At 28.1% G+C, this 25361-nt stretch overlaps 2 protein-coding genes across 2 annotated transcripts; one reads left to right on the top strand and one right to left on the bottom strand.

The window, feature by feature from the left end:
- Window positions 1-3010: 3010 nt before the first annotated feature.
- On the bottom strand, window positions 3011-5844 carry LOC149061148 (uncharacterized). Its single transcript, XM_089230855.1, has 5 exons — window positions 5656-5844; window positions 4831-4930; window positions 4602-4732; window positions 4106-4472; window positions 3011-3119 (listed from the first exon to the last, which is right to left on the bottom strand). The coding sequence occupies exons 1-5, from the start codon at window positions 5842-5844 to the stop codon at window positions 3106-3108; spliced, it is 801 nt and encodes a 266-aa protein (XP_089086981.1). The 3' UTR covers window positions 3011-3105.
- Window positions 5845-11165: 5321 nt separating this feature from the next.
- On the top strand, window positions 11166-17144 carry LOC107170045 (52 kDa repressor of the inhibitor of the protein kinase-like). The gene is made up of 13 exons (XM_089216397.1): window positions 11166-11249; window positions 11302-11403; window positions 11727-11825; window positions 11994-12239; window positions 12306-12424; window positions 12516-12637; window positions 12842-12899; window positions 15054-15352; window positions 15433-15923; window positions 16001-16159; window positions 16257-16449; window positions 16608-16936; window positions 17012-17144. The coding sequence occupies exons 1-13, from the start codon at window positions 11166-11168 to the stop codon at window positions 17123-17125; spliced, it is 2415 nt and encodes an 804-aa protein (XP_089072523.1). The 3' UTR covers window positions 17126-17144.
- Window positions 17145-25361: the final 8217 nt, after the last annotated feature.

Raw genomic sequence — 25361 nt, 5'->3', positions numbered from 1 at the left:
TACTTGCTTAAAGCATTTGAAAATTGAAAGTAAATATTTCGTTTATTTTTAAACTAATTATGTTAATTCGAAATATTCATTTTATTTTATAAATGTTCATTTTTGGGTACCTAAAAATTTCTTTAAAATGCAATACAATATTCCAATGTAGTACATATTGTGGCGGTCCTAGACGGATACCGCGTGGATCAGTGGTGTCACTAGTGTAGGAAGTGGTGAAAAAAAAAACACAAAAAGTTCGCGGTATTATGATTTTTTTATTGTGGTGGTTGAAAATACAACCGCCAGAAAATGGTCAACATGAAAATCAAAATAGCGGGGTGGTGAGGAGCGTGTGTCGTTTATTGTCGGTCAGAGAACTCGCTCTACTCGATCGGTTCGGAGTCGGCGGATCGACCGTTCCAGGCGCGTTTATCGCGTGTCGGTGTCGTCCGTCGTCGATTGGCGGTTGAAAAGAGAAGTAATTGCACGGGTTTCCGCTCAAAGGCCGTTTGAATTTAAACGGCTAATACGCGGGCCCGCGTCAATATAATTAATGTATAAACATATAAATACATAATTTTATTTTTCTATTATTATGGCGATATTACGTGCAATATATCATGTGGAATATTGATGATATTATTTAATTTGTAAATTAGGCGATTGGTCATTTTATGAAGACAATTTTTTATTATCTGATACCTAATATGGATTTAAACAACGAACGAATCATAATTTTCGCTGTGGGTTAAGGACTTCGTATAGAGTTTATTATTTGCACAATTTGTTTCCTGTTATTTAAATAACTTATAATCTATTCTAAACTACTATTATTTAAACCAAAACTTGGTAAAATGTTACAAAGTTCAATATGATTTACCGTATCAAAGGCTTTAGTTAAATCTAAAAATATTGCCATTGATTTATTGTTGTTGTCAAGCGAATCATAATATATATGAATTTACTAGCACTGTACAGTGTATTTCTGTGCCCAACCTGGGTCTACCAATAGCCAAACTGGTTTTTTACAGTAAATTATTCTTTTCTAAAAACTCTACTAATCTATACTTAGGGCCGTTCTTACAATGTCCGGTTAAGTGTCGGTTAGTGATAACCAGCGGTTAGTGATATGTTTAACCGACAGTTGGTTCTTACCAACCCCGGTTAAGTGATATGTCTCCGTAAAGTGTCCGTAAACTAACTATTTTACGGTCGGATTTCTAACCGGCAGAATTCTGTCGGTAATCGTTCCGTTAAACCCCAATCTTCCGGTAATGTTTTTTTATCAATACAAACAATGATAATATTGATCAATATTATCAATATTTATGTTATAAATTATAATATATTATATATTATTATAAGATTATAACCAAATCGTATATATCGTATAATATAGTATTTGTTATAAGTTTATAACATATCCGTATTATTATTTTGTTTTTGTGCAATACAGCTCTAACGAGTAACGATCCGCGCGAATAATGTAAAGTTTTTTGTGTTGTATAATTACTATTTACTATTGTTTATAATAGTATAATTTTTACTTTTTGGTGTTCATAATAATATAAAATATGTCTCGAGCTGTTCATAATGCGTTATTAATTACCGAAGATAGCGATTTGTCCGATTATGAAGAAGAAATGTTGGCGTTTAATGTGTGTGTTCGTAAAATTAAAACATTTAACCCACGCATTGATTATTTTAACTTGATGTATGAAGATGAATTTGTTAGACGATTTCGTTTAAAAAAATCAACTGTTGATAAAATTTTAAACGAAATAGTGGATTAACTAAAAAATTCAACTGACAGGTACATAGACCAACCTATTTACTTCCCTAATCAAGATATTACTTTTTAACTGTACATTATTGTCGCATAAGTAGGCGTTAGCAAACAAGATCTCATTTTTCTCAATTTTATTTTACAATAAGTTATTATATTTTTCAGAAATAACTCTATTGATCCAATAACACAGTTGCTCGTCACATTAAGGTTTTATGCTACTGGGAACTTTTTAATCACAGTTGGTGACTTTGGTGGTATTAGTGTAGCATCTGCTGGAAAAATTGTTAAACGAGTCAGTTATGCACTAGCATTTTTAAGTAGTAGGTAAGTTATGTTAAATATAGGTAACACTTGCAACATTTTAGGCTTTAGCAACACCTGCTATAACAGTTTGGCCATAACTATGGTAATAATAAGTATATTTACCATTTGTTTCTATAGGTATATCAGATTACCAGAAACGCCTGAAGAGAAAATGGAGCTGAAGGTACAATTTTATGATTTGGCTCGGTTTCCAAAAGTTATAGGGGCAATAGATTGCACCCACATAAAATTACAGTCTCCATCAAGAGAGTATGGTGAACTATACCGCAATAGAAAAGGGTATTTTTCGCTTAACGTCCAAGCATTGGTCAATGCTAATCTAGAATTTATGGATGTAGTTGTTCGTTGGCCAGGTTCAGCACACGATAGCAATATTTTTGCAAATAGTAGGCTAAAGGCACGAATGGAGCTTCCAGAGTTCTCTGACTGCATAATTCTGGGAGACTCGGGCTATGCACTTTCACATTATTTGCTAACTCCTTTAGCATGTCCGACCACAAATGCAGAAAGGTTATATAATGAGTCACAAATTAGGTCTCGTAATGTGGTAGAGCGCTCATTTGGAGTCTGGAAACGCAGGTTTCCAGTACTGTTTTTTGGACTTCGTTTAAAAATGGAGACAACGATGGCAGTCATTCAGGCATGTGCAGTATTGCATAATATTGCACGATTACAAAGAGATCCACAACCACCAGATGATATTGAAAATATTAAACAACTTTTAAGTGCTGAAATATCAGAAATAGAAGCAGCAACACAACCCCAAATTAACAGTCCAGCACAAGCTTTAAGAACTGCACTTATAATAGAACATTTTTCTGTTTTGTGATGTATGTTATTCTGTAATTTTGTTATATACCTAATATGGAGAAAATGTAAATAAATAAAATATAATAACACTGTATAATTAACACTGTTCATTTATTAATATAAATTACAATACTTTACAATATCCATCACTTTACACTTCCATCTTTCATTCATCATTAACATTATTTCTACTTCTTCTATTATTCTTTTGATCCTGCATAATTTACACAAATGCAGTATTTAATATAAGATAACTATTAACATAATAATCCTTAGGTACCAGAAACAAGGATATTTTACACATTGTTTAATGAGATATATATATATACTTAGATCAAGATAATACAATAATAAACAATACCTAACCATAACATTTACAAATATGCATATGATATAATTTTATTAATTTAAAGCCCAAAATACAGTGATGGGTTAAATGAGTTACAGAGTAGAAAATAAAAATAAAGGAAAATCAGGTTCAAAAATGGCCTGATCTATGTATTATTGACAATTATGTAGTATGTAATTACTAGTGTTATACGATTACCATGTATACAATTTAAATTTAATTTATTGTTATAAAATAGTTACAAAATCTGAAAGGTAAATATGAAAATTTAAAAAGAAAAACCAAAAAAATTGAGTCGGATAGAAAGAAAAATATCTTTCAAACAGGAGGTTAGGTTAGGTCAGTAAGTTAGGGTTTTTAGATGAGTTTTTGGTGTTAGTAAGTATTTCATTTTATGGTATTTAACAAGTAGGTAGTTTTACTTAACATTATTAACTTGATATAATATGATAATACAATATAATATAATACATATTACATAACAATATTAATATACAATATAATAATTAGGAGTCATAGGTTCGTTCACTTTTTAATAATATATTATACAAGATGTCTAGATTATATTAATAATAATATAATATGTCATATACAATTGCCACCACCACTAATTAGCTAATAACAAAAATTGGTTTTAATGAAAAAGTATTCACGGGAGATGATTAGAGATATAAATATATATATCCCCCCTTGAACTTATTAAAAGGTGGAGAGTCAAACACTTGCTAAGGTCACTATAGTGAATGCAAAATAGCTAAGTTTGAGACAAAGACAACACATGTAGGTGTTCAAGAGCATTTTTTAAATGTTAATAAATTTTTAATTCATATTAAAATATAAATTATATTTACTTTTCTTAAGGTCATTGATTTCAAGCCGTAATTTTTCAATCACCAGTTCATTTTTAATTTTCTGGAATATTTGCTTTTCTTTAGCTTGTAATTGCTCAGCATCATGTTTTTCTTGAGCTCTCCTATCTTCATTTTGGAAGTATTTTTTTTGTTCCTTTATTAAATCTAGCTTATCTAAAGAGTACTTTTTTACACTTTCCCCTAGCGTAGTTTTTATATTTTTTTTTGATGAAAGAGGGGTTAGCAATTTGGTACTTTTTGGTTGTGACAGTAGTTCAGGATTCCACTTGGTCAAAGAAGGTTGAACTGGTAAATCTTCCACAGGTACTGCAACACTTGGCATATTCATTTCATCATCCGATTCCAAGTTAAAACATGCAAAAATAAATAAACAACAAAATTGTAAAACAGCTACATTCTTATAAGGTTGTTCTTAATTAGATGTAAATTATTTTTATTGGTTAACTTATCAAATACTATAACATAAACTAACCATATGCACTTGTATATATTCCATGTTGTTACTCATGTCCAACTCCATTTCACCACCTAAACCTCTGACTACTACAAAATTATCCTCACCATCATCAATGTTTCCTATCATTTCAGGATTAATTAATGGTTTCCCTTAAATAAACACCAATTTTATTAGAATATAATTAGTGTACAGAAAACTCCAAGCATCATATTATGCGTAGCTGAGGGCTCGACAGAGCAACTTGTACTTGCTCCACCTCCTGTTTGAAAGATATTTTTCTTTCTATCTGACTCAATTTTTTTGGTTTTTCTTTTTAAATTTTCATATTTATCTTTCAGATTTTGTAACTATTTTATAATAATAAATTTAATTTAAATTGTATACATGGTACATAGTATAACACTAGTAATTACATACTACATAATTGTCAATAATACATAGATCAGGCCATTTTTGAATGATATTTTTTATGTCTAAATGGACACACAGTTAAGTCCAATCAACATCCAGTAGAGTAAGATTTTACTTACTTTGTCCACTAAAACAAATAATGTAAAAATGTCCAGTTTTAGGAGAAATGGTATAAAGTAGTTTAATGTTTTTATACATTGTTGTTTAACATTTTTTCAATGGAATATATACTAATATAATGTAGTACCTAAGTATCTAGTTTATTTGTTAGCTTTTATGCATAGGAAATATGAAACACAATATAAGTTTAAATTATCTATATATTTATTATATTTATAAAAACTAAATTATATGTTTTTATTAATTATGATTTCAAAGCCTTAGCACTACACAAAACACTCAATAAGCATTCCATTCTTATTTATACCATAATTTTTATTCATATACCCTCAAATATACCTATAGTTTACAATTTATTATTTTTACCTTAAGAACCTAGCATAAAAGTACCTACCTAAATATTTTGAAAATGTAATCATAATTTTTTGCAATTAATATTTTAAACTTGTTTTTAATGGAGGGAAGTGTAGTGGACACACAGTGGTTATTCACTAAAAAAATGGCCTGCAATGTATGATATAATTAATTAATTCCTACTTACGTCTCTAACATTGCCTGTTGAGGCAATAAACTGTTTCTGGATTTGACTCCATGCCTCGGTTTTGGCTTCCCAAACATCATGGTCAGACTTTTTGGACTCCAAAACGCTCGCGTGCTTAACAGCCAACGCCACCAACGTTTTCTCTTCGCCGGGAGAAAAATTAGTACAACGCGGTCGTTTAGATGTCATAGTTTTCGGCATTTTTAAAATAAGAAAAGGAGTAACCGCCAACAGAAGACAGAATTAACAAAGAATACAAATTTTATTACCTTGTTATTTACGTTAAAATATAAAATTAATAAAATAAATAAAATTGATAATCATAATATGATAACACAAAAATTCGATGTTTGCGCATGCGCAAAACAGTTAAATTAAATTATCAGTGGTGGTTTTGGGAATCACTTACGGTAAAACTTGGCGTTAGTTATACATTGCTTAACCGGAGGTGGTAAGAACGGATTTCGATAACCGGGACATAACCGAAAATGTTGCCGTTAAGTTACCGACACTTTAACCAACACTTTAACCGGACATTGTAAGAACGGCCCTTAATAATTTTCTCTAATATTTTAGCGAAATTGCTTATCATTAATATTGGTCTATAATTATTAATGTTCATTGAGTCACAATGTTTATATAATGGTTTGATAATAGCTAATTTATGTTTATCAGGAAATGTATATTCTGAAATAATTAGGTTATAAATATATGTCAGAGGTTCAATAATATTTGTAGCGATAGATTTTAATGATTTCACATATTATACTCCATCAAAACCTGCAGCAGTATCATCATTCAAATTATTTATAATTTCATGCATGTTAATATTCTCATTAAAAATCAAGTCAAATGAAGCATTTGTGCTAGCTTCATAATTAGGGCCCTGATTTTTATGCAAATGCATATTCTTCTACATTTTACTTATAACAATTTTGATTAAATATCTTGACGTTTCGTAATTCGTAGATTCGGCTATTAATTTCTGTTATTGCATATTTGCATCAAAATGCATAAAAGTTGCATATTTCTGGATAATTACATGAAATGTGCATATTTTATAAATACTTAATAAAATATTAGAAAACTATCAGAAACTATTAGGGATAAATTCTCAAATGTTGATTTGTTGATATCTAATACAAAAAAAGTCCAAACTTAAGTTTATCACCACAACCCGATGGGGAACGTGGCTAGATGCCGCCTTTTATTATAGTAAGAATTTCGACTAAGTCAAAGAAATAGTCGATACATTTAACTCAAATGATGCTACAGTCTATTCAAAATGCACAACAATTATTTAATGATAACTCGATCAAAAATGAACTTTCAGTAAGTTTATCAAATTTCCAATGTATAACAGACACTATCACGTGTCTAGAAAAATCGAGTGTTAATCTTGAAAAAAGTCTAGAATTGGTTCAAAATGTTGAAAATAAATTGAGTGAAGGAGGACTTGGTATTAAATTTGCTAAAGTGAAACTATCGGAACTATTATCAAAAAATCCCGGATTATCACAAATAAAAAAAATTTATGGAATTATAAGCGGAGAAATGAAACGATGATGAAGACCTTGCAGAGTTGTCACCAGAAGATATTTCTTGTTTCAAATACGCACCAATTGTGTCAGCAGACGTGGAAAGAAGTTTTTCGAAATATAAGACGATGTTACGTGACAATCGTAGAAGCTTTCTATTTGATAATTTAAAAGCACATTTTGTTACATCATGTTGGTATTCATTCAATAATTAATATACATTTTTATGCTAGACCTAAACACATTTTAAATACTTATAATTAATTTGTATTTTTTTTCGCTTAAATTATCGTAAATTATTATAATTTAATACTAAATTGTTCTTACCAAAGTTGTTAAATTAAGCTTTAACTGCTCATTTTCTTGCAACAATAATGCATAAGAATTTTGTAAGGCCAGGTTTTTTGTTTTTAAATTCTTTTACAGTTAGTACAATTATTTTTTAAATATTAGTATTTATGTATATATTAATATATTTAGTTTAAATTAAGTTAGTATAGTTTGATTTATAAATTGTATACCGTTTGTATTATAGCTTCGCCAAGTTCTTCCTTCAAATTGCTATTGCTAATATTACATTCATTTAACTCTTCAGTTAAAATTGTGTTTTTATTTTTTAAGCTATGTACCTCCTGTAAATTTTTATTTTTTTTATATTTACTTGAATATCATATTATTAAGTTATATTACATGAATAGTCGATTGTAATACATCAGAAATCGATTTGTACCCTGCTTTATAAAAATCAATTTCAGATATATTAATATTTTCATTCATAGCTAAAAAGTCTTCATATGTTTCATATTTGTCCATGTTTAGTACATAAAATGAATAAAAAAATTAAACTTTTAAATTTTACACTGTTACACCTTTAAATGAAACTATGTATACAATTTTGTTTTGTATCTCATGGATATGCATTTAATGATATATTATAATCTTTGGTATTTCCTAACATCAATCAATATCAGTATCGTGAGGGTTTATCCCAAACTTTTATCATTTTAAACTAAATTTAACTTTGTTGTTACTGTTTAACTTTTAAATCTTTATCTGTACATGGACTACAATATGTTTTAATAAAACTAATTTATCTAATGTTATATTTCTTGTCGACTTTTATTTTATTTTATATTGATTTCATATCCATTTATGCAAATTAAGTATACATATCATATTAATATGTATAATAATCTTGAAAAAATTAATATGCTGCATTGTTTCATAGAATCTGGAAAAAATTCCAGAGCTGCTGCAAGGTAAACGAATTTACATATGTATATTTAATGCTATTATTTTATGTTTAAATTTATATTTTAAGTATATTATGTATAGGCTATGTACATGCAAAAACTTTCATTTCTTACTGTTTTTTTACAAAAAAAAAAAAAATGTTCTTGAGATTTTTTACTTTTGAACTCCCTTCCCTCTCCCAAAATATTTACTAGATTTACATAGATAATATATTACCCGAATTTTATACGATAAAAATGTTAGTTATAAAATGTTTGTCACACAGACAAATTATAGAGTACAATTATTACTGGTCCATAATATAAACCCTGAATGTTGTTTGATTTTCATTATTTTTTCCATTATTATTTTTTTATGAATCAAATTTTGATTGAATTAAAAAAATATATGTTTCAGACTATATATACATAATGCATTTCAGAAAATCCGTTGCATTGGTGGTCCGGGAATATACGGCATTAAGCCGTAATATCCCAGCCACCAATGTTACGGCAGAAATGATAAACGAATATATAGATGCACTGGGCGGATACGCCGACTTCGTCCAGTGCATCTATATCGCTCTGTGCGGGCGAGAATGCCCATCTAGCAAGGGTATTCTAACAGTATTGGATTGGTTGAGAAACCCACAACGAATAACAGCTGTAAGTTCATAATTTTTAAATAATTAATGGCCTCATAGTGGTTACTTTTGTATTAAATATTAATGTTTGTTCTAGACTTTATTCGAAGGAGAAAAAATGAATAATAAAAACTTGGGTGGAGACCTCGGTGTGTACCCCATGTACAACCTACAGTCAACGTGGGTTGAACATGGGACACACCGAGCCCTCCACCCAAGCAGCCAGACGCTGGATAAAATTCGTGGTACCTTGGATTACTATTGTAATCCAAGGTACCCGAATTTTAATATGCCTAAGCCAGTTAAAGTAGGTTTTTTAGTTTGCCTTGTTTATAACATAGAATCTACCTGCATAATCTAATTAAATGTTTTTTAAATTATGTTTTATAGCAAAAAAGCAAACCAAGGGCGGTTCCAAGAAGGAAGCCTATCAATTTAGAAGTAAGAATTTTATAATTTTAGTTCAATATTGTTAACATATTATCGAAAATTTCAAATTAAGCTATAATTTAATACATTTTTTTTTTCTAGCTCATCTTAGAACAAGAACCTAAAACAACCCTCGCAATAGAAAATGCCCCCCCTCCCCCATCTCACTCTTCGCCTCTCCCCGGACCATCCCACTCTTCTTCGCCACTCCCCGGACCATCCCACTCTTCTTCGCCTCTCCCCGAGAGAGATAATAAACTTAAACATATAATTTTTATTTATTTTTTATTAACTTGAATCACCTAAGTGTTCAATTATACATTATAATGTAAATGTTTACAACAAAATATGGATATTAACAATATTTGTATACCTATACAATTTAAGAATAGAAAAATCAGGTAAGTTAAAAACAAAATGTAAAAATTACAACATACAAATAAATAGGCAACTCGTTTTCCAAGTTAATATAAAAAAACTTCATTACGATTTCACACTTATATTTTACATACAAAATAGGTATGTACTTCTTATAAAATTAAATACAGTTTAATGAGAAAAATAAGTATAATATGCATTTATAGGTTGTATCAGCAGCGTTATGCTGATCGCCAGTGTCCAGGTCATTTAATGTTTTATAGAATTAATAAACAACTCAGTATGAATGGTACATTTATTGCAAAAAAAAAAAAGACGAAATACTGTGACAACTGATAATAATTCATTGGAAGTATTATGCAAATTGATTGAAAGCCCGCATATATCATTGAGAGTTGTAGCAAGTAAACCTAAAAAATAAATACATTTTAATAAACAATAATATAATATACATTTTCAATAATTTTATATTTTTTTAGAAGATTTAAATTTATCATATTCTGCTGTTCAAAAAATTTCTAAAATGTATAAATATCATGCTTACTTATCGACTCGTGTTCAGCAACTCCAGCCAACAGATTGTGAACGTCGTATTACTTTTGTTGCTCATATGATGGTTCAGCTAGAAGATGATCCCACTATTTTGGAAAAAATTTTATGGACTGATGAGGCAAGGTTCCATAATAATGGAACCGTGAACCACCACAATACTCCAGTGGCGTATTTATGGGGGGGGGGGGTATGGGGTATAGATCCCCCCCTTGGCCTTTTTTTTTTTTAGTCTGTACCCATAGACCTTAATTACCTATATAGTATATACTAGTATATGTCTGTACTCTGTACCACAGTCCACAACTTTACTGTAATCAGTAATCACAAATCACAACTAACGATGTATGAAATCTGATATTATAATTAATAAGGAGCGAATATAGGCAAAATTATACACAATCTCTTATCTCAGTGGACCAAATGATAACGTTTGTTACTGATTTGTATCCAGTGTCCTGTATTCTATTATTAGATCATAAACAAATGTACGATATTTTGATAATATGAAATAATATTCTACACAGTAATAATTGGTTATGATGATTATTATCTATGCATACTACTCGGTGTTCTGTTTATACTTCATTGCTCAAATGATTATGCATTAAGTATTGAAACCACGATTTAAAAATTATTATATAATTTTTGTGATTGAAAGTGATATTTTATAGTCAAATTTACTTTATTTATATATTTTATATATTTTTATTTTTCGATATAATTTACCTACTTTTTCAATGACATCAAAAAAGAATACCTTGTTATCATTCTTCACAAGCAACAAAAAAATTCGAAGAGAAAATGAAAATAACGAGACTGAAGTAAGTGCTGAAAGTAAGTTGAAATGTAAATTCAAATTATTGTGATATTTAGGTGAACTCACCGGTAAGAAACATTACAGAAGTAAATAAGTCTGCAGGTACCACAAATTCTTTAGAAAGTTTTAGTGAGGCATCAAATTCACAATCACAGCAAGTAATTAATTATATCATTGAATATAAAAAAAGTTAATTGTTCAAATGTGTTTGCATTGTTATTCTTAAAAAAAAAAACTAAATTAGTTATGCTTATATAGGTTTATATGCTTTCACGATCAGTGGTCACAGCTTATAAATTTATAACTCACTTAAATTATTAAGTTTTGGCATAATATTATATATTTATTAGCTTCAAATAGCATGTTTTACTTGACATATGGAAACAAATACAATTTAATAATTTGGCTTAAATTTTTTAAAATATATTCTAGTTATTGTTGTGGCATTAATATAATAATATGTTTCAATCACTTATTAAAGGATGATTTTATTTGTGAAAATAATCAAACGCTCAACAATGCTAATGACATAGGTTATTTTGTAGAATGCCTATCTTTAACAGATGCTGATAAAAAGCTTGTAAGTTACATACTAGTTGATAAATTATTTCAACACTAAATATATTAATATTTAATGAGTTAGTATTTTTTTAAATTATGCATATTTATTTTTATTTAATGTCTATATTTTAAATTTAATTCTATAATATTTATTAAAACTAATTATTTAAAATTATATTTATTCAAGGTGCTAACTAATCTATGGGTATCAGATGTTAAATATAAATTCCCATTGCTTGCAAAAAATGAAAAACGTGGCTTAAGATTTCAGCATAAATTGTTAAAAGAATTTAATTGGCTGGCATATTCAAATGTTAAAAATGGGACATTCTGTAAATACTGTGTATTGTTTGCTAAAAATGGTGGTATTGGAAGCCAGCCTTTGGGTAGCCTTGTTACTGTTGCTTTCAGCAACTGGAAGAAGGCAAAAGAGGTTTGATAATTTAAATGATTTATTCCAGAGATAATTGCTTAAATATTTAATACATTTTTTTTTTAGACTTTTCGGGCTCATGGAAGTTTGAAATATCATACATTGTCTGTTCTAGACTCTGAGCACTTTTTAAAAGTAATAGAAAAAAAGGAACTGTCTATAATAGAACGCATAGACAATAATAGGTAAGTAATATTAAATGCATAATAATATTATGATAACCCTTACATTAAAGTTTAAATTATTAAAGTATATTGATTCTGTGAATTTGTATAGAATGGTACAAATTGAAGAAAATAGAAGGAGAATAAGACCAATTATTGAGTGTATAATTCTATGTGGTAAAGAAGAGTTGGCTTTGAGAGGACTTAGAGATTTTGGTGATATCTTAGTAGATGGTAAGCATAAATATAGAAATTAAAATCTAAATTGTATAAACTTCTACCATTTAATAATAATAACACTTTAGTATAATTAAGGTGAATTATCAATGTCATATAACTATTGGACAATAATGCTCCAGTCCTACTAATTATGGATTTACAATTATTATTGTAAAAAATGTTATTATTGTTTGCAACTTTTAACTTTTATTTTTTTAGATGACTCAAGGCAAGGCCATTTCCGTGGTATTCTCAAGTACAGAGCAAAAGGAGATGAATTTTAGATTCTGAGCGGAGCGATGAATGTATTGATTTTACCATGATGTGTGTTATTTTTTTTTTTTTTTTTGTGTCTGTCATCACGTTTTGGGGCAGTAAAAATGCTTCGATTTTTGACTTCAGTACCTCGTTCGATCAGAAAGTGAATCTAGTTGGTACTTTGGGGGGTCAAAAGTGAAAAATTCTTAATACTTTTCTAAATAATTGAGAAAAACAAACTAAAAATTAAGGGAAAAACGAGGGAAATTTTACGCACACTCATTTTTCGACAAAATCTATTTTGGTTTTTGATGTAACTTTAAAACAAATGACCATAGATACATGAAATTTTCACCTAATGTTTATATAAGTATATTCTATCCACCATGCAATTTTCAAAAAATTTCGACTTAAGTTGAACTATTCATAGGCATTTCAAATTTTCGATCATTATTAGTTTTTTTTAAATTAATATCGATAAAAATTTATTTGTTAGGCAGAAAAGCTTGAAAATTTAATACAAGGCTCTTAACATATTGTTACAATAGCAGTTGAAAAATAAAATAAATTCATAGTCACAATTTTTTTTTATAAGCATTCAAAGTTTGAATTTTGACAAAATACGTAAAAATCACGAAAATTCACAAATTATTTTAAGCTAGAAATTCATAAAAAACTTTCTTTTTAAATCTAAATTTAAAAATGTAATACAAAATTCCTTACAAGTTTTTCAATCTTTATCACAAATAAAAATTCCACCTGAAATTCAAATTAAATTTTTATGAGCATTTGAAATTTAAATTTTTACAACATTGGATTTTCACTTTTAGCGATTTCCTCATTTTGGTATAACTCTAAAACAAATTACCACAGATACTTGAAATTTTGACTGAATGTTTATATAGGCGTGTTATATATTTGATAAAATTTTCAAAATATTTAGATTTGTTTTGAGCTGTTTACTGACATTTTAATTTTGCAACTTTATTAGTTTTTTTTTCTATAAATATCGATAAAAATTTATTTGTTCGGTAGAAAAGCTTGAAAATTTAATACAAGGCTTCTAACACATTGTAACAATAGAAGTTAAAAAATATTAAAAATTCGTAGGCACAATTTTTTTTTATAAGCATTTAAAGTTCAAATTTTGACTAAATACGTAAAAATTACGGCAATATTCAAATTATCTTAGATAGAAATTCATAAAAGTTTTCCTTTTTAATTCTAAGATTTGAAAATTTAATACAAGGCTCCTAACATATTTTTACAATAGAAGTTGAAAAATAAAAGAAATACATGGTAACAATTTTTTTTTATAAGCATTCAAAGTTTGAATTTTTACAACATATTATGTAAAAATCACCAAAATTCGTAAATTATTTTGTGCTAGAAATTCATACAAAATTTTCTTTTTATATCTAAGATTTGAAAATTTAATACAAGGCTCATTATAAATTTTTACAATAGCAATTGAAAAATAAAAGAAATATATAGTCACAATTTTTTTTTATAAGCATTTAAAGTTCAAATTTTGACTAAATACGTAAAAATTACGGCAATATTCAAATTATCTTAGATAGAAATTCATAAAAGTTTTCCTTTTTAATTCTAAGATTTGAAAATTTAATACAAGGCTCCTAACATATTTTTACAATAGCAGTTGCAAAATAAAAGAAATACATAATCACAATTTTTTTTTAAGCATTCAAAGTTTGAGTTTTGACAACATATTATGTAAAAATCACGAAAATACAGAAATTATTTTAAGCTAGAAATTCATAAAAAATTTTCTTTTTATATTTAAGATTTGAAAATTTAATACAAGGCTCATAATATATTTTTACAATAAAAATTGAAAAATAAAAGAAATGCGTAGTCACAATTTTTTTTTTACAAGCATTCAAAGTTTGAATTTTGACAACATATGTAAAAATCACGAAAATTTGCAAATTATTTCAAACTAGAAATTCATAAAATTTTTTCTTTTTAAAACTAAGATTTGAAAATTTTTAATAATCTATAATATATCCTAGACAGATAAACTGTCTTCGCTCAGAATCGTTTTTCGTATACAATGATATAATATCATTGGATTCAAATTTAATTCCATCCATTACAGTAACCCACTTGTAACCTACTGTACAGCAGAGCGACATACACGACATACCCGCTTTTTTTTACGTAATGTACTTGAGGGTTCAGGGAAACGCAATAAATATACGAGTCCAATTATACAAAATGAAATAATTCAGTCATGTAACACAATTTTAGTAAGGAAACTAGTTAATGTGATTAATAAATCTAAATGTTTCTCTGTTTTGGCTGATGAAACAACCGACATCTCGACTAAAGAGCAACTCAGTGTATGTGTTCGATATATTGATGAAAACAATAAGTTGCAAGAGAACTTTTTACAGTTTTTTGAAATTGATAGCTTGACTGGTAATGACTTGGCTAATTCAATATTAAATGGTAATTGTAAATAACACATTTATGATTTATTTATTCACTTTATTTATTTATATTATTTAAAAAAAAATTTTTGTTGGTAGGCTTAAACAGATGTGGACTTGATTGCAATTATTTATATGGCCAAGGCTATGATGGGGCCAGTAATATGGCTGGTCGATTTAAAGGAGTACAGACTATTGTGAGATCTAAATACCCCAACGTCATATATGTACATTGTGCAGCACATTCGCTGAATTTAGCTGTTTCAACGGCTAGTGGTATAAAACCAATCAGAAATTGTTTTGGGGTGATCGAAAAAGTTTATAATTTTTTCAATACCCCTAAAAGAAATTCTGTTCTTTTAAATACCATTGAGAATTCAAATAATGCACCTCAAGTAAAACAACTCAAACGGCTTTGTGCTACTCGTTGGATTCAACGTTATGATTCTGTAAATTATGTTTCTGAACTATTTTCATTTGTTCTCAATGCATTAGACATTATATCTGATTGGAAAGAATCAACAGATGCTGGAATGCTTCAGAAAGCGTTAAAAGATTCAGAATTTTTGATTTCCTTGAATGTTATAAATGTTATAAAGGTTCAGATAATATTTATATTATATAAATTTAGATACATATATTGTGTTATTTTTAAATTTTGTTTTAGGTATTATTTTCTTATGGACTTCCATTGTGTAAACAATTGCAAAAAGTTCAAATTGATTTGAAAAAGACAATACGCATAGTAGAAAATGTAATAGCTACTTTAAAATGCATCAGAGAAAATAATGAAATAGAATTCAAAATTATCTATGATAATGTCAAAGTAATCTTTTATTTTAATATATTGTTTAATATTCAAAATAATATTTATAATGTACCTACATCATAAAACCCCCCAAATATTTATTAATATATTACAGAAAATGGCAGATGATGTTGAAATTGAATTGCTAGAGAAAAGAATTTCTTTTAAACAAACACATAGAGCTAATCAAAATTTACAAAACCATTCTACCGAACAATATTATTGTGTAACAGTATTTTTACCATATATTGATTACTTTACATCACAACTTACTGAGCGTTTTATAAATCATAAAAGTATTTTTGAAGGTATAAACTAGTTATTACATATTTCATACTATAATTTCAAAAACAAATTCCTATTGATATTGTATTATTATAAATTATAGTATAAGTACAAATACTGAATAGCTATATAAATAACTAATTTGCCAAAAAATTTTATTATTTGACATTTACTATTATAGGGTTCGATTGCATTTTTAAAACCCAGACATTGCCACTGGAAATAAATGACCGAGAACAATTTAATAAGCTTGTGAACATATATTCACCCGTTGTAGATAAATTCAATAGCATAGCCGAATTCAACATGTGGAAAACAAAACTAATCACAGATAATATCATTCTTAGTTCAGGATTACAGGCCTTAGAAATTTGTGATCAAGAATTTTATCCCAACATTTATATGTTGATAAAAATATTTTGTACACTTCCAGTGTCAACAACAACTCCTGAACGTTCATTCTCTAATCTAAAAAGAATTAAAACTTATCTCAGGAATAGTATGAATGAAGTAAATTTGCAGATTTTAAATTATGATATGTTATTGAAAATATTTATAAAATTGTGTATTTCATTGTTATTATAGACTAGACTGAATGGATTGGCTCTATTAGCATGCCATACAGAAACAAAGATTACACCAGATGAAGTCATTGAAGAATTGTGTCTGAAAAATAGAAGACTGGAGTTGATTTTGTAAAATCACTGCAAATAAATATGGCCATATTATTTAATTATAGATTTATATGTGTTGTATAAACCTATGAAGATAATAGATATCAATGATCAATATAATTATATGATATTTTACATTTTTACAGAACATATTATTAATTAGCTAAATATTTTATAAATTTATTTCATTGTGTTGATTATTATAAAGCTATATTAATCTATAAATATATTTTGTATTCATTAGATTATTATGTTAAACTTTTTAAATGCTATTCATTAATTAATATTGTCTTTTAAAATACCTGAACTTGATAATTGATTAAAAATTAGTGATTAGCAAAAGAAAAAGTCTTGCATGACTGGTTTCTTTAAAAGTTCATTTCTAATTTCTATATCCCCCCCCTCAAGAAAATCCTAAATACGCCACTGCAATACTCACTATTGGTGCGATACGAACCCCTACTGGATTTTAATGAATGTAATAAACAAATTAGATGGGGTATAAATGTATGTTGTGGCATAATTAATGATCGATTGGTAGGTCCGTATGTTTTTGAAAATAATTTAAATGGAAACAGTTATCTTAATTTTTTGAAAAACGAACTGCCATTGTTAATTGAAGATATTTCATTAGATCAACGCCTTAATATGATTTGGCAACATGATGGTGCACCAGCTTATAATATGTTAGCTGTACGTGCTTTATTAGATGATATTTTTGGTGGTAAATGGATAGGAACTCAAGGCTCAACAATTCTTTGGCCACCACGTTCTCCAGATATGATTGTTCTTGATTTTTATTTTTGGGGATTTTTAAAAGGCGAAGTTTATAAAGAGGAGTCAAATAATATTAATGATTTGAAAAATAGGATTATTGAAATATGTAATAAAATACCTTCATCAGTATTAAAAAAAGCTACAACTAGTGAAGTGACTAAAGGTTATCTCTTTGTTTGGATATGGATGGTAATAATTTTGAACATTTATTAAAATATCAATAGTTATCTATAATGTATTATTGTGTTGTTATTTTAATTTATTTTAGTAAGTACCTATTTATGTAATTATGTTAATATAGGTACTTATACTTCATTGTTGTCCATTATATTCAACTAAAATAAAAAGAAAATGTATTATAATTCTATAATACATATATTTTCTAATGCCTACTTAATACTTGAGTTAAACAGTTTACTTACTGATAAAACTGTGCACATCATTTAGAAGGAGGTAGTCTGCATAAAAAGATCAATTGAGTTAGGTACACACATACTATCTAATTTTCTTTATACATTCACTTCACTCAAATTATATTGTGAAAGGTTAAACCTACATTGTTACATGCATGAAATCCTTAGTATCAATAATCAAAGGCCACTGAAGTAACCACATATTAAATTATTATATGAGCCTATTTTTGAAAAATAACTAATAAGTTTTAAAAAATTATGTATTGTAGAACTTTATGGAAAAAGGGAAACAAATGAAATGATAACGATTGATTAACTAACGGCTTATTTTAAATTATAGAAAATAGATACAACAGCTGGTCAATTTTGTTCAATACTTTAACCACCATTTACCGCATTACATCCATTGAACTATATGATAATTATCATATAGTTCAATGATTACATCCGACATCTGATACTTGATATAGGTAGGTACTCAAAATAAACATGAAATATAACAATCAACCACGGTGGACTAAGATATTATCTATATCCGTGCTATTAACTAATAACTAACTACTAAATAAAAAATAATCGACCTTTGGATCGACCGCTTGAACGTTATCGTATTTATTACGTATGAGTTTATGGCTTCTGGTCTTTATAAAAGTATTAAAAGTTAAATATTATTATTAGGTACTTATACTTCTGGTATTTATTTTGACACATATTTTACACACAAAAACCACCCAAAACCATTCAACTTTGAGTTGAACGGATTAACGAAAAATGAAAATTTAAACGTGAAAATTCATTAAAAAAATAGCCTTATTAGTTTATAAAATTTTAATTATAGGTTGTCATTTGAAAATCAAAAGTTGATAGTGGCTTACCTAATAAATATGGGAGTGAAAAATAAAAAAAAATTATATAGTTCTAGAACAGCATGGATCTAAAATTTAAAAAAAAAAAAATTTGAAAAAAGTAAATGGTTTTGAGAAATATTGAGTGCTTTACGTTAAATGAATCACCCTGTATAATAACTGCAAACATTCTAACATCCTTGACTTTTTTTAATATGACTGACCTTATAAAATCACTCATTATTTGAAGCATAACATTTTGCGTTTGACCAGAGAGAAATGTTATTCTATTTTGTTTAAGTGAATAGCCAAAGGTGCATGGTATTTTGATAAAACTTTAATAAGTGACAAGAAGTTACCACGATTCTTTGATTTTAAGCTTTCATCGTGACCACGAAATGTCATGTTTTGTTTACCTAGATACAATAGAATTTCAAATATAACTCTAACTATTCTCTATTTTCTGCAATTTAGTTATTTGTTGTTAATCTGAAGTTGACATCCGAACGATTATTATTCGAATACTGACCTCGACTGATTTCAGACTCTAAATGTTCTTTTAAAGTTTCATGGTTCAACATTCTTAAAGTAATATGTTTCCAATCTCGAGAACAAGTTGAAACTAATTTGTTTTGTTTGGCCTTTACTAAACCTAAAAGCATACAAGAGAAACAGTATATTTTATCATTGAATGGTGAATATGCTAGCCATTGACGTCTAATATTTTTTTCATCAGGAAGTTTTTTAAAATAGTATTCTTCGTGGAACGAACGACCATTTGTTATTGGAAATTGATAACTGGGTATATCTAGTACTCTTGGTTGACATGGTCCAATTGACCAAGTTTAAAGAAATATTGCAACAAATTACTAGAAACATTTGTTTCTAGAATAATAGCTGGATCGTTGGGAAATGTATATTTTGAAGCAGAAATTGGATGTACATTACTTTGATTAACAGTAGAACTATCTTGCAACAAATCATCTAAAAATTAAAATAGATACATTAACAATAAGACTACTCTAGAAGTTATTATTTTCAAGGCTGGGCAAGTTAACAATTTTTTTTTAACTCGTTAAGTTAAGTTATTTTAAAATAATAAAGTTAATTTAAAATAAAAGTTAATCATATTTTTTTCGTTAACTCGTTAAGTTAAAAGTTAACTTTGAAAAAAAAGTAACAAGTTTAAAGTTAATTTGAAAAAAAGTAACGAGTTAATTAACTTAATTAAAATAAACTTAACGTTTTAACTTAATTTTAACTTTTAACTCGTTAATGCCCAGCTTTGATTATTTGTATATTATACTGAAACTAAAATCAGTTATTACTGATGTATTTTAGATTAAATCAAAGCTTAATATACTTAATTTAATGAGGGGAAAAAAATTAAACAAAAATGTTAGGTTTGTTTAAAATTAAATTATTTTGACTCGCATAAAGTTGGTTTAAATGGTACATCTTCATTCAAAACACTTTGATCAGCGGTGACCATACTTTCATCTATTAATTCTTTAGTGGTACATTAATCATATCAGTTGTAATACCTAATAACAAAATTAAAATACTCTAAAAGTTGTTTTTTTTTTATAGTAAAATGGTTAAAAATATTTTAAACTTCAGTCATTATTTCTTCAATATATTTGATATAAAATAAAGTTTAATAAATACCTACAGATGTAAATTAAATTTTCATAATTACCTATAATTATAATTTATAATATATTGAAATGGTTACAAATTATTTATCCAAGTAAAACTTACCATCTAAACAAGAATAACTTGTTCCTGCATCCATTCGAATTTTTTTCGGCGTGGGAAAAAATGAAGAAATTAGTCTTGAACTCATTTTAATTTTCGTACCTTGCAATTGTTTAAGTGTCTTTTCCAATTGGTAGAATTTAACTGTTCCCGTTTTTTACCAAAAATGCAAATTAATTTTTCCGACATTTTGAATAGGTACACAAATTACAAAAATATACTACAGTACTACACTATGAAAGTGTGAACACTACTAGTTACAGTACTGTGTCTGTGGATGAAAAAACGGATAACCAATAAGAGATACACATCACACTGCAAAATGGTTGTACATTGAAATAAATGTTTGATTTTAGAATAGTTGTAGCTCCTAGCCCGCATCATAATAATATAATATTATCTCATGCAACACTAACATCTTAAAATAGTTTGATATTAATGCATCGTCAGTTTAAATATATGACGAATATATTGTATTATTACGATAACGTAAATTAAAATAACGTATTTTCCATCTATTTTTAAAAATGTTGTATAATAATTGCATCGTGATAAACTTAATACAATAATATCCCATCTGCGCCACCGAGATAGGTACGATGGTACGAATAGAATATATACTCTATAGAATCCTAGACTAAATCCTAGAATATCTCATCATAGGTTTGGGAGTATTATTATTATTATTATTATTTTATTGTAGTACAGATGGTTTTCAGGCGGTATTTCAACGTATTTTAGTATACACATTCGTAATTTTGTTTTTGTTGACTCGGTATGTTATCACAAATAACAATCATTTTGTGTGGTTATAGGTTATGCTTTAATCTTCGTAAAAGTTCTACCGTGGTTTGCGTTATAATATTTCCTGTGTTCACAACAACTTTTATTTTATAATTAACGCGGGTTTTAAAGTTTGAATTTTTTGTCGGCTTGTTATTAGTTACATTATACAATCGAAGTTCGCAATTTTCTTACAGTTTAACATTTTTAACAATACATATTTTTAAAATGGCATTCAATCAAGATATCCATTCTCAAACGAAGAAAGTGATTTTCCATGTGTACAATTATTTCAAGACGTTAGCTATGGATAAAGGTAAGCCAGAACTTTCAGATATTTTTCAACAAACCCGTGAAGTGACTGCTAAAGCATGTGGCGTGAGTCTCGCTTGTGTAAAAAAAGTTTGTTCTGAAGCAAAAAAGGAACTTGAAGTCGGACCTTCTAACAAAATCGTTTTCAAGTCTCCTAGGAAAAGTTATAAACGTGTAAAAATAATGAGTTCTCTTGACGATTTTGACAACGAACTTGTCAGAAGAACTATACATAGTTTTTATGATAAAGTTGAATTTCCGACGACCGCAAAAATATTAGTGGCGATGCAAGAAAAAATTAATTACCCTGGCTCAAAAACATCAGTAAAACGTATTTTACACAATTTGAACTTCCAGTACAAGAAGTGTAATGATAGGCGTAGATTTCTGATGGAGAAAAATGATATCGTTGCTTGCCGGGTAAAATTTTTAAGAAAAATGTACGAATCGAGACAGAATAATGACACAAGGCCGGTAGTTTACCTGGATAAACATGGGTAAACCAGAATCATACGCAAGGTTACATATGGCAAAATCTAGAAAACACCGAAGGACTTAAGTACCAATTGGAAAGGGTGCTCGACTCGTTGTATGCCACGCTGGTTCACCTTCATTTGGATTTGTGAACAATTCGAAATTGGTCTTTCGCTGTAAATCGGGTAGTACGGAAGACTACCATTCGCAAATGAACGCGGACATTTTTGAAAAATGGTTTGTTGAAATGTTGGCCAATTTAGAAAAACCAGTTGTTGTGGTAATGGACAATGCTTCCTACCATTCTGTTTTAGTCGAAGATTACCCTAGGGCAAACGCGCGAAAGGCAGACGTTCAAAAATGGCTTGAAAAAAATTTTACAATATTCCATCTTATTATAAAATTTAACTATAGGTGGTATCCCAACTACCACGGGATATTCATAGGTAATTCCTTCAATCTTCGGTTTAGGTTATTCTATTAATAATACTGTTCAATATTCTAAATATATTCTTTAGTTAATTGTATTAGGTGATTTCATCTAAAGATATTCTATTCGTAATATTGTCATATTCTACAAAGATTATCTAATTGAAAATACTCTATGGATATTATGATACAGACGATAAAGGAATATTCATTTTATCTTAATACATTCATAATTTTTTTCATAACCTTTTATGGACAATCAACAAATAATAGGGTTTTATTATTTATATATTATCCAATATATTAGTGTTAAGAGATAATAGAAGAATATTCTTTTATTGTTTATGTCCATGCTATTATAATAAACATATTCATATAATTAATTACCAAACTATATATATATTATACAGTGCCGGCCCAAGATACGGGCGAACCGGGCGGTTGTTTTTTTATAATTTATACATTGTGAAAATGTAGAAAACATTATTTACCAATCCGTGTAATATTGCAAAGGCAAAAATGAGTTATTGTTATCCACGATATTTTTAATCGTTGTGAATTGTGAATTTGTGATATCTGTGATTATAATGTTATAATGAATAAATATTGTATATTAGATTATTGTTAAAACGGTGGGTTATACCCAAAACATTCTATGTACACGCCGAAATATACTCTGTCTCACGAAAGAACGGGACCGTGTCTCGACCAAAATCGGTCATTCTTGCGCATCCCCACGCCGCACCGCACCACAGCACTACAACGACGACGACGGTCGTCGCTGGTGGTTGCCCGCCGCGGTCGTGGTGAGGAGTAAACGGTGAGCTCTTTCTACATGAGCGAAACGGTCCCGTTCTTTCGTGAGACATACTATAGAAGACTAGATAAGGATATACGCGCCAAGTGCCGATACGGCACATTCGCACACACATACTAACCACGGTAATATACAGACATTATATTACACGTATTATATTTATTATTTATATACAGTGCCGCCGTCCGTTACGCTCGTCCTTCGTCAGTAAGTTCATAGTTTACAGTTTTATATTCCAATTCTTAATTCTTAAACTTTTATAGTCTTGAGTCTTGAATATTGCAAATATTTGATCATTTTAAATTGATTAAGTGTTAATAGTGCTTATAATTATTGTAGTTAGGTCGTTTGTTGTTCATGTAAGTAAAAACATCATATACCATATTATAGTACCTATTATAAATAAGTAAATGTATATGTGTGGTAATTTTAGGTTATAACTAATCTTCCTAGGTACCAACTAATATACAGTCCCAATTTCATACAATTATCCATAGTCCATAATATTATAAATAGGTAATTAAAATAATGTTAAACATTATTATACCCATATGCACAATTCAAATATTAAATAATTACTGTCGCTGAGCTAGATGTTAAAAATATTTTTTATGTATATACCTATGCATGAACGATAATTAGGCAGCTAAATAATATATCCCTATTCATAAGTATAAATTATATATAGTTGTATTATTGGTATTAATTATTTTAAGTTATATTATTATGGATAATTCAAGAAAAGGTTCCAGAAAAAAAATTAGTTTATCAAAATTTCAATTTAATAAAATAATAAGACAGCAACTTAATTCTTTAAACCATTTAAGAAAAAACAATTATAATTCAGCATCTGTTAATTTACCTGTTAGTAGCAATACAAGTTCAAGTACACAAACTCAAATTAATGTTGAAGATACATTTATATCTAATTATACCCCGAATGATACACTTATTGAGAAAAATGATGTTATTCCAGTTAATATTTCATCTCAAGTTTCTTCAGAAAATAGTAATTGTCAAAGATTGTCCCTGTTTGGTGAATCTAGTTCTTCTACTTCATGAAAAAATCTTAACTCGAATAACCATAACGCTAACTGTGAAAAAATATCAACAAATTCAGTTCTATCAATAACTGATCAATTAAGAGAGTGGGCTGTTAGGAATAGAATAACTCATACAGCATTAGGTGAATTATTAGCGATTCAAAGGAAAATACCAGAATTCGAAAATGTTCCAAAAGATCCTAGATCATTTTTACAGACTCCGAGAGAAACAATTTTGCGCGAAGTTTATCCTGGAAAATATTATCATTTTGGGTTAGATAATGTTATTAATAATATCTTGAAAAATATAAACTATTCTGATATTCCTGATACTATTAATGTTTCTATTAATATTGATGGGCTCCCACTTGGCATGTCTTCTTCAAGTCAATTTTACCCAATATTGTATTTAATAAATAATGTTAATGTATTACTTTTAAATATTTTTGTGTGGGTATTTGTCACGGTTATGAAAAACCATCAGACTTCAATGAATTTTTGAGAGAGTTTGTAGATGAAGCTATTACATTGACATTGAATGGTATAAGTATTGCTGGTAATTATTACAATTTCAAAATTAGTATGTTTTTATTTGATGCTGTTGCTAAAG

Source organism: Diuraphis noxia, unplaced genomic scaffold (genome assembly GCF_037042655.1).
Source record: "Diuraphis noxia isolate RWA-SAM2 unplaced genomic scaffold, SU_Dnox_SAM2 contig0001, whole genome shotgun sequence".
NCBI lineage: Eukaryota > Metazoa > Arthropoda > Insecta > Hemiptera > Aphididae > Diuraphis > Diuraphis noxia.
Note: the sequence above shows the minus strand (reverse complement) of the source record. Positions and strands in the feature narration are given on the sequence as shown.